We start from the raw sequence: 11,439 nt of genomic DNA on the forward strand, positions 1-11,439 counted from the left end.
AAAAAACAACATCAGCTCTGAAATCCAGCGAAGGACCACTCTTGCCATTAAATGATACTTTGGACTAGGTAGGTAAAAAGTAAAGTCCTCTCTCGGCAAACGAAAATTAGACTCTACAAGTCACTTATCGTACCCGTTCTGCTATATGGTGCAGAAGCATGGACCATGACAACATCAGATGAAGCTGCTCCGGGAGTTGTCGAGAAAATGTTTTTGAAAGATTTACGAACCTCTACGCATTGGGAATGGAGAGTACCGAAGAAGATCTAATGATGGGCTGTACGAGCTTTACGCAGAAATCAATATATTCCGACACAGCGGCTATGCTGGCTAGGTCATGTTATGCGAATGAAAGACGACGCTCCGGTAAAGGAAGCAGAGGAAGAGCGCAGCCCACTCCGCAGGAAGGACCAGGTGGATTTAAACTCCCTTCTTGAGACTAAATGGCGTCAGTTGGCAGAGCGATGAAGCGACTGGCACGCCTTGATGGATGGCCATGACCGTTTAAACGCTTAAGTGCCAATTAGATAAGTAAGTAAGTGATACTAGTTCGCATAGTTAAAGTTACAGATTTCATTGGAGAAAAAAAAATTCATTTAAAATAAATTTAAATGCAGAAAATTGACAAAAAGTGTCAAAATTTTTTTTTACTGCTATTTTCATATTTACAACCATGATAAAAAAAATGGAGGTAGTTCCATTTAGTGTGACGTTAGCCACTTGATTTTGCGGGGACAATGACAATTTCACTAAAAACAAGCTACCAGATTGAAAAATGTTACGCATTTTTGTAATTTTGATGGATTTCATATAAACGTAGACGACTAAATTACTTGCATAGGTATTTTAAATAAAAAAGAAAAAAAATGAGCCCCATGCCTTGGAAATATTTTAACACGAAATATCAGCATAAAAAAGGTGTTTAATAAGTTTTTCGAGCTCCCGAAAATTGTTTTGGTGGAAAAAACATGGATCGAAGTATGCAAAGCAAGGGAATATAGCCTTCTTAAGTGTCCGTACGTTTGCTCAGAACGTTTTGACAAAACATACACGTTTGTCAATTGCTTGCTCAAGGGAGGTCCTTATAAACCGACACCGCAATTTCTTAATAAATTGCCTACAAGTCCTCATTTTTTATTTTTTTATTTATTTTATAATTCAAGCGTTGCGCTTTAGGAGGGAATTGTTAAACAATTTTTTAGGAAGAACATTACCCTGTAGCTCTGCAGGTTAGCCACTAGTTATGAGAATGTTTTTGCCCGTTGGCGGCCACCGTGGTGTGATGGTAGCGTGCTCCGCCTACCACACCGGATGCCCTGGGTTCAAACCCCGGGCAAAGCAACATCAAAAATTTTAGAAATAAGGTTTTTCAATTAGAAGGAAATTTTTCTAAGCGGGGTCGTCCCTCGGCAGTGTTTGGCAAGCCCTCCGGGTGTATTTCTGCCATGAAAAGCTCTCAGTGAAAACTCATCTGCCTTGCAGATGCCGTTCGGAGTCGGCATAAAATCATGTAGGTCCCGTCCGGCCAATTTGTAGGGAAAATCAAGAGGAGCACGACGCAAATTGGAAGAGAAGCTCGGCCTTAGATCTCTTCGGAGGTTATCGCGCCTTACATTTATTTATTTTTATTTATGTAGCAGGAGTCACCTTGGGACAGCCCCGCCTATACATATTCTGTGCCCTTTTAGAATTGACATAGATGTGCAGACTTTGGAGGTATACTTTTTCTCAATATACCTTGAGAAATTTCCACTGTAGGTGCATGATAATAGGGCCATGCTAGAACAACAGGATTTTTCGTGTATTTTTTTTCTGTCTAGGGGTCAAGCTGCCATAAAGATGTGAGTCATTAACCAATGTATGAGTCATTATCCAATATTTTTCAATAAAATTGCATGTTTTACTGTATTCTCAATCAATATATATGCACATAAACCGTGCTAAAGCATATTGTTATTGTCTCAGATGGCCGTTGCGTTTTCAGCCTAAAGGAAATTCCCATCTCGAAAACCCACAATTTCGCCTTAAACAGTAACGGTATGGCAACGCTTCTGGCAAAGCAACAAACATTATGAAACTTCAAAAATCCCCAAATACGTCAAACAATTTTGAGTGGAACTACCTTCTTTTTTGTATCATGTTTACAACTATACATGTCTATGCCATGGCGGAACGATACAAGGTGGCATCATTTTGAAATACCTGCAAACATAAATACAATTTCCATTTACTTTGTTTTTGTAAATTCGATGGGCAAATGTCAAAATCGTACTGCGCCGGAAGTGGATGTATCAAATCAAATAAAAAAAGTTTATAATCAGCTGTCCTATGCTGCCACCTTGTATCGTTCCGCCATGGTCTATGCTTTTCTAATTTCCGTTTTTATTTTCCGAGTTTCATTATTCATTTTGTTTTTTCTCTTATTCGTTTTTGAGCACTAGACAGATTTATCTTGTAAGCTTTCTTATTGGGTGTAAAATTTCATTCGTTCTGCGAAAAAAGTTCGATGTCGAAAAAAATTAAGGTTCATCAAACTTGGTATAAAAAGTACAGTTTCTTCTGAATTATCTTACCAAAACTGCGCGCAAAGCTCTTTTCCCAACACTAGCAGTGATAAGAGGCACACAGACAAATAAACATTTCAAGAGTCTCAGCAACTAATCTCAACTCAACGACGCGATGCCCACTCAGTTTATTTACCAAAATTGCAATCAAACCAAATAAACATAAATTGGTTTGCGATTTCAAAACAACAAAGAAAGAGCAACAAATAAATATACAACAAACACACATATTTGTATAATATTGCTCTTTCACTCGCATATTAAATTAACGCTCTCTTCATTCTTAGTAGGGAGAGAGCGCATAAAGCACAGCATCCATCCATTGAAGAATGCCGTATCAAATGCCGTTGATTAACTGTAAAAGTAGTAAAACTACGAAATTTCATACGAAAACGCATGAATGCTGTGAGAATGAGACATACGAAATTGTTGCTATTGTTGTTGCATATATACTTAAGTTTGTTTTTTCTTGTATTATTTATATTAGTACTTTAGCTGATTTTGTGTATTTTATTTTATTTCACTATTATTGTTGCTATTGTTATTGTAGTCTATATCTGCAACTCTCAGAGGGCACATCTGAGCGTGTGTATGTGCGTTTGTGAGTGTGTTCTTTTTCGTTGATTATGTATGTATAGGCGTTTTGTTGGTTGAATGTTTTTGTTTTTCAATTGTCGTTTTTGTGATGTTGTTGGCATTTGATACGAAATCGAGTGCATGCAATACATTTGTAATTGTGTATGTTCTGTTTGTTTGTATGTATGCATGTATGTATGTTGATATGCGAATTGTGGTGGCAAATTGTAGTGGTCCCGACGGATAATAGTTGTTGTAGGGCGTTTGCTGTGAACGAAAGTGTTGGCAGTAGAGAATTTTCTTAACAAATTTTAGAGATTTGGCTTCAGATACATATTTTTTGTGAATTAGAGTAAATAATAAAAAATATATTTGGATTAAAATCTTGCATGTGAATAAAAAAAGTACTCAGTGGATTTTTCGGTACAAAAAAAACAAAAAACTGTTTGAAAAGGGTGAGTATTTTTCTGGTATACGATTTTGTTACAAATAATCTAAAGGCAAATACTGCATTGCGTTTTTAATTAAGTTTTTTCTTTTTGGTGTTTTTGTTTTTACTGCCGTTTTACTGATTCATCTTTGTATTCACATTTGTAGTTGCTTTGTTAGTAGTTGGATGGTCATGTTAAGTAAAAATTTCTCAGCTCACATTTGTTGTTAATTGAAATAAATTGAGTTTTATTGTTGTTAATAAAACAAAAATGTTGGTTTGTATTTTTCCATTTGAGTGCCTAATACCTAAAAGCGCTGATACTAAGTACATACATACATATACATATACTTAAGTGTGGAAGTATGTGTGCGCGTGGGCTATTTAATCAGACAAAACAAAAGTGATGGTGAGATTTTATACCCAGTGATGGTTAGAGCACAAACCCCAGCATTGGTAAATTGTGAAGTAGAAGCTGAAGCAAGGAAAACCAAGTACGTACGAATGCGAATACATATGTACATATATGCACTTAGTTGTGGTTTCATATCAGTGACCGCATGATTTATAAGTTGTTTTTTATAACAATTGAGCTTGAATTATTATTGTTTGAGTATTTAATACCGCTTAGAAAATTATATCTAAACGAAAGTGTATCGATGAGGTATCGAGTTTTTATCGACAAGTTATATGTACGTTATCGAAAACGTATCGATATATTAATTAAATATTATCGATAAGCTATCAAACAAATCTCGCTTTGTTATCGAAAAGTTTACTATTTGTTATGGGCGCGTTATCGGATTGTTTGCGAACAGTTATCGATTTATTTTCGAGAAGTTATCGACTATTTATTGAAAAGTTATCGACAAAATATCAAAAAGTTATTGATTTCTTATCAGCGTTACAAATTTCTTACAACAAAGTTATTGACTTGCTATCGAAAAGTTATTCTAATTGTTATCGAAGTGCTAAAAATTAATTAGCGGCGCCTTATCGGCTTGTTATCAAAAAGTTGTTGATTTCTTACCACGGTGTTACCACTTTGTTATCAGAAAGTTATGGATATGTTATGGATTCGTTTTCGGACAGCTATCGAAGCTATCGAAACGTTTTCGATTTAATATCGAGAAGCTATGGATAAAATATGGAGAAATTATGGATTTGTTATCAAAGAGTTTTTATCTAGAAGTTATCGATAATTGTCGAAAGGGTTATGGAATAAAGCTTTTTCAGCGTGCTAGGGACTTAATATCGAGGACTTATTGGTTGTTATGAAAAATAGCCGATACAGCTTCAATATAAAATCAATGATACATTTGTAACTAGTCGATAAGGAACCAATAAGAAGCCCTTGACTCAAGGATAACATGCCGATAACAAACAGATAGCTCTACGCTAATTTCGCTTTCAATAACAGTAAAACTATAACTTGTCGGCATCGATAAGAAGCCAACCAAATATTTTCATCATGAAATATTATTTGTCTCTGTTAAAATGACCTCTGTAGTGGTTCAACTTCAGCCTCTGGGCGAGCTCCTTTTAATTTAAAAACATTTGTTTTGAACACGTCAAATGTTTTTAAAACTAATGATTTGGGGGAATACAATTGGAGTATCCGAACCCTTTCAGGGGAAGATACCAATGCCGGGCTGCTTTATGTTCTCGGAAGGGCTAAGGCTGACCTCAATGCAATACTGGAAACGCGAAAAACGGTGCAAGACAGACTACTCTGCAACTACCAGCCAAATAGTGTCATTTACAGCCGAGAACAACGGCCTTTCCGTCAGATACACGATGACTGCCCCGCCTTGATATTAAAATCATGTTTGGCGACTTAAAGGCCAGGGGCCAGAAACAGGTCTTTGTTTTTTCGCACAGAAAAAAAGCCTCTACTATAAAACATCTTTCAATAATATAGTTTGATTAATTTTGCTGGAGTTCGCAATAAGGTCGTCTGCAGTACCATATTTCAGGAAAAGCAAACATAAGCCAAGCTTCGCGGCTTCTTGCTAATCACCGGCAGCATAGAACCGTGCACTCTACGGGTCCCAAATATTGACTCAGACCATTTGTTTGTGCTATTTACAAGACGTTTACGAACCATCCAGCTGATGATCACTCTACTCAGCCATGACGTACGCTCACTGAAGGAAAATTTCGACCTGAAAAATAATCAATGAGTGGGATCACATTTTTTCTTTCTTTCTTTGGGATTCACAGGGGTTAATAAGCGTAATACAAAGCTTCCGCAACCCAATTGTCAACCTCACCTACCATGGGCGGGATGGCCTAGAAGGTTCAATGTGGTCATATTGAATTATTCTCGAGATAGTCGGGTAGTACCTTAATATTGCTTGTTACCGCAACATTCCTAATCTATATCCGGTAAAGCACCTTGACAACAAAGCGCGGTATAGGGGAGCATAAACGTGACGTGAAAAATGATGAAAGAAACGTTAGGCTGAAGGAGCGCGCTTGTGGAGGGAACACCTGTCATCAATGCTATAGATGTTCAAAAATTGCCAAAAATCAATACAAATTTATTTGTATTTTGCTTGTATAAATTAGGCTTGTTCAGTGATAGCAGATGTGGATACGATCGAGCATGTTCTGTGCTCGTTCACTGAGCTTGCCAGGCAAAAACTTCAGTTGTTAGGAGGACACAGCTGTCAGATCTAGAAGCAGCAAGTGTCATAGTTCCTAGACAACTTCTAGTATTTTCCAAGAGGCCTGAATTATTTTATATGACTTTTGATAGGGGTTGTCAGTTTGATCGTTAAACAAACTTCTGGCAACAATACGGACCGATTCAGTCTATGTGAGGTCCTCACAGACCGGTATGTTCTACCTAAACTATCTTCAAAAGAATCGGAATCAGAGTTTGAAGAAATTGCGAAGGTGTCGAAAGACTTGATCTCTTTTAGTACTCCGAATTAGCAACAATTAACGGGCGGAAGGGATGGCGGATGTAATCACTTTCGAATTGATTTCGTGCAAGGTCAATAACCTTGAGTAATAAATGCTTTTCCTTAAGCAATTCTTTCTCTTTTATTGCCGCATATCTCCCCTCCCAGCACACTCGCCATACATATGGGCATGCTTATACTATGTCAGCAGTACTGAATTACTTAATTTAAATTAATCAAAGCTTGCTTTATTTGCCTATTAAGAAGTTAACTTTAAATAAGTTGCAAATATTTGTTTTACATATTTTTCATCTTCCCACTTTTAATTGCAGCATCCACCATTTGGTAGCGCCTGCGCATTAAAATTATTGGTAGCGTTATTGCCACACTACTACTACCACCTACAAGCACCAATTTGTGCAACAACCACAAACCTGCTACAAAAGTTAATGAAACTCATACCAAAAACGTTAAGTTCGTCAGAGAGGGAGAGCAGTTAAGAGAGAGCGTCGGCCGTTTTCTCGCCACTGCGCAAATCGAGCACGTGGGCATTCGCAAAAGAGAGTGTATAAATAAGAGCGTATGAAAATAACAATAAAGTTTATATAACTGTTTATAAAAGAGAATTGAAATTTTGGTAAAGAAATTGCTTAACTGTTTGCTGCGTTTCAGCCGAAGCCTTTTTGGAGTGACCAGATTTTGTTTCAAGTAGAACAAAAAAAAAAAAAACAATCAAAATAACCACGCCAGAGAGTGATCAACCAGTTGGAGATGCGGGTGAGATGGCATTCTCACGTCTTAATATCGAAAAGCGACGCCTCATCGAGTTGGTACGCTTGAACCCAATACTTTGGGATTGTCGGCTGCCGCATTACAAGCGTTCAGACAAGAAGAAGGCGCTTAAGTGGAATGAATTGGGGCGCGTTTTCGGCGTAAGTGGAGAGCGCGTCCAGCGCACATTTACATCATTGCGCGAAATATTTCGACGTGAATTGAATCATGAGAAGATGTTGGGCGAACGCTTCAAGTCCAAATGGGAATACTATGATACGATGGCGTTTTTAAAGGAAGTAATTAGGGAACGCAAGTGAGTGGCTTTTTTTTGTTTATTTTAAAATTGGTTTTAGTGAAAATAGTGAGTTGATATAGATGCTTTTCTTCCTAAATTAAAAAAATTTAGGTATAAAAATTAAAGTTTTAAATATCGAATTGTTAATCTTGAATTTTAAGTTTGATATTTATTTAAAAAATTTGAAATTACTTAATCTGAAATCTTAGAATTTTAAATTTCGAACTTATAACTTATTAATTGCTTCAAGATGAATTAAATTTTGAGTTCACATTTTACGTTTTGCGTTTTAAGTTTGAAATTTCGTTTTTAAATTCTTCAAAATTTGGATTGAAGACTTAAAATAATGTTTTGAGTTTCTATTACAAATCTTTAAGTGTTATGTTTATATGCTGCCTTTTGAGTTTTCAATTTTGATTTAAATTTTGACTTGTATATTTGATTTTGGGATTTTGGATTTATGAATTTCGGTATGAAATTGATATTTTTTTAAATTTTAAAATTACGCCTTTTAAATTATATGTTCTGAATTTTTAAAATCATTTTTCGAGATTTGAATCTAAAAGTTGAAATTTATAGTGCGATTTTTCTTAGTGGAAATCCTAAAGTTATAGTTTTGTGAACTTAATTTTTAGTTCTGAATTTTGATTTAGATTTTGGAATAAAATCTGATTTTTGAATTTTGATTATGAAGTTGAGTTCTGAATTCGATTTTGCATTTCGCATTTTTAGTTTTAATTCTTTTAGTTCTAAAATTTTGGGTTTGAACTATCTATTTTGAATCTTGAAAATTGAGTTTCGGGATTCGAATTTAAAAGTTGAACTTTAAAGTTTGGTTTCTTTCGATAAGAAATTTTGAAGTAAAATTTTTGTACACTTTCTTTTGAGTTTTGAATTTTAACTAAGATTTTGAATAGAAAATTTTGTGTGTTTGAATACTGAATTTGAAAAATAAAATTGAAAATTTAATTTTTAATTTGCTAGTAATTTAATGAATTAAAAATTTTTATTTTTTAATTTTAAGTCTTAATCTTTTAATTTTAGTTTTTGAATTTTGTTATGCTCGTTTTAAAATTTACAATTTGCAAATTTTTTTTTGGGTATTAATTTTCAATAAAAAATATTAAATTATATAATTGGAGTTTTGTAATACCTTTTTAATTTTTTTATCAACACGTTTCACTTATTGATTATGAATTTTTTAGATTTTAATTTTAAACTTAAAATTTTATTAAAAAAAAACAAAAAGATTGCGTTTTCAATTTTCCATAACGAGTTTGGAATTTGAAAATCAAATACTAAGATTTTAAACTTTGATTTGTGTATTTTGACTATTGAAAATAAAATTTTTTATAGAATTTAATTTAGTATTTTAAATTTTATCTGCATTTTGATCTTTTGATTTTGAATTTTTGATTCTTGACTTGAATTATTAGTTTTTAATTTTTTTTAATTTTATTGTTTGTGTTATAATTTTTTAGTTGCTTTAATTTTTATGTTTTTGAATTATAACTTTTTATAAGTTTTAAATATTGTTTTTAGTTTTGTAATTATATAAATGTAATTCGATTTTTGAGCTTGAAGTCGTAAATTTTGTTCTCTGAGTTTCAAATTATTAATTTTATATGTTTGATTCCAAGTGATTTACAATATCTTCTCTTCTAGATCTCGCGAGCGCAACAAAAACTCCACTGATGCGCAACAACAACAGCAACAACAACAACCGCAGCATAGCAATAACAATAGCAGCGCAATCGATGAATATCAATATTTTGCGCCTAATGATCCAAATAATCCGAATAATCAAAAACCACCGACACCGGAGCATATGAATGAAAAACAAAAACAGCAACAAAATAATCAGCAACAACTACATATGGTTAGCTTTCCCTTACCGTTGCCGCAGCTAAACGAGCAACAACAACAAACACATACACCCATACCAAATGCAATGGCCACACAGCCACAACAACAAGAGCTGCAACAACAGCACCAACAGCACAACATGCCACCAGATGTGGTGCTTAGCTTAAATACTAGCGCTATCACACCTCTGAGTGCTGTTAACGCCAGACCACCATCTCAATCGCAACAGCAACAACAAGCGAGCTTGCAACCACTACACTTACAACAACAACAATTCGCAGCAACACAATCCCAACAGCATCCACCGCCAACACCAGACACTCAAGCACCTATCGCTATTTCAAGTTCACGCTCATCATCCAGCTCGCCATCTATTTACATTAAAGATGAGCCCGATACGCCGGATACGCTCTCACTAAACACAATCACCATTAACGATCATAATTCAACATATTCAACACGCGATCGTAGAGAATTGAGAGTAAAAGATAAACGTGTAAGCGAATTAATCAAACCAAAGGCTGTGAATAACAACAATCACAATAATAACAATAACAACAACCACAACAAAAACAACACTGATGTAATTTATAAATCAAAAGCATACAACATACCACATTCATCGGGTAGTTTAATCATAGATGAGCAATTAGCTGAGCCCGATGTTGATTTGGATGATCTTGATGATCCCGATATTGATATGTTGGATGATGATGCACGTCTTTCGCCCGCGAGTACCTATACATTGGGCACCGGTGCGGCGGGTGTTAAAGAGAGTCATCCGACAGCACGTGAAGTGCTCTATACAAAATTTGGTGATTTTTTGGCAGCTCGCTTGAATACATTGAATGAGACTGTGGCTAATGATCTAATGAATCGTATACTCATGCTGATAGCTGAAAAGTAGATAATGGATTTGCGAGTTGTGATCAAGTTTTCTGCTGTGCGCAATTTTATGCACTGGGCCTTTTTATGTTAAGTGAATTTGATTTTCGAAACTATTCGTGTTGAATCATCTAGGTTATAAAAAAATGTTTGCCCTTATTGAGTCTGACTAAAACTAGAACTAGTAACCATATCAAAATGCCATATATTATAAGTTAGTTAGCATATCTTTGTATGTTGTGTTGTTTGAAATAAAATTTTTTGTTTGTTTTTAAAGTTATGCTATGTAAAAGTTTAAAACTAAATTTCATAAGATTGAGACTGCATTAATCCTATAAAAATCTCAAATTGTTTCACTATTTTTATTCAAATATATGTTCTAGACAACGCAGATGCTTCAAAGAAAGCAAAATGAAAAAAAATATTCCAGCACAGATGCGCCACATATAGCGACTAACTGAATACCCAAATTTCAAATTTTGATCTGTAAAAAAAAAACTCAACTAATCGATTATTTCAATTTGCTTATTAGTCAAATAGGTAGCTTCCTCGATTTTTTTTCTGATTAATCAAAAATCAAGTTAATTGAGTAATAGCATATTTTATTAATCTCACCTGGAATAGAGTGCATAATCACATCTTTAAAAAAATACTACAGTTATATTCGATTTTGACTAATTAAAATTCTAATTCGAAAGATGTTCTGGATAACGCCGCACTCAAATCGAAAAATGAAGTTCTGCACAGATGCCCACAAATTATGGCTATGCGATTATTTAATTACCCAAATTTGAATAATCACTTTTCAAAATGCGAATTAGATTATTTATGTTTCCTGATTAATCTCAGAGACAATTTCCTCAATTAGTTGTTTTTTTTATAAATCCCAGCTTTAATAGAGTAATTAATAACATTAATTTAAAAATTACTTAAATAATATTCAATTTTAAATCAATGAAAATTTTAATAAATATAAAAATCTATTAATTGAAGTATTGATTATTCAATCCTACTAATCGAATAAATGCTCAGCCCTACTCTAATTCATTTGCACCTGTAGATGAGCGAACCTTCTTCCGCATGTCTTTTTCGAGTTACGTAAAGGAGGTTTATAGCTCAAAAGCTATAGCTACACTTAGT

The 11,439-nt window shown here is 34.3% G+C and overlaps 1 protein-coding gene across 2 annotated transcripts; it reads left to right on the forward strand.

Moving 5' to 3' along the window:
• The first annotated feature begins 3,408 nt into the window (after positions 1–3,408).
• LOC137254512 (nuclear transcription factor Y subunit beta) lies at positions 3,409–11,186 on the forward strand. 2 transcript variants are annotated; one of them, XM_067792226.1, is made up of 4 exons: positions 3,409–3,595; positions 3,869–4,064; positions 6,812–7,566; positions 9,214–11,186. In XM_067792226.1, the coding sequence occupies exons 3-4, from the start codon at positions 7,262–7,264 to the stop codon at positions 10,319–10,321; spliced, it is 1,413 nt and encodes a 470-aa protein (XP_067648327.1). In that variant the 5' UTR covers positions 3,409–3,595; positions 3,869–4,064; positions 6,812–7,261; the 3' UTR covers positions 10,322–11,186. The 2 variants fall into 2 exon arrangements, with proteins under 2 accessions (XP_067648327.1, XP_067648326.1); XM_067792225.1 differs by lacking the exon at positions 3,869–4,064.
• Positions 11,187–11,439: the final 253 nt, after the last annotated feature.

This window comes from Eurosta solidaginis, chromosome 5 (assembly GCF_040869045.1).
Source record: "Eurosta solidaginis isolate ZX-2024a chromosome 5, ASM4086904v1, whole genome shotgun sequence".
NCBI lineage: Eukaryota > Metazoa > Arthropoda > Insecta > Diptera > Tephritidae > Eurosta > Eurosta solidaginis.

Coding starts and splice junctions, on each gene's coding strand:
- LOC137254512 (XM_067792226.1), top strand. CDS start 7,262: ATGGCATTCTCACGTCTTAATATCGAAAAGCGACGCCTCATCGAGTTG. Junction 7,567..9,213: donor GAAGTAATTAGGGAACGCAA/GTGAGTGGCTTT, acceptor CTTCTCTTCTAG/ATCTCGCGAGCGCAACAAAA.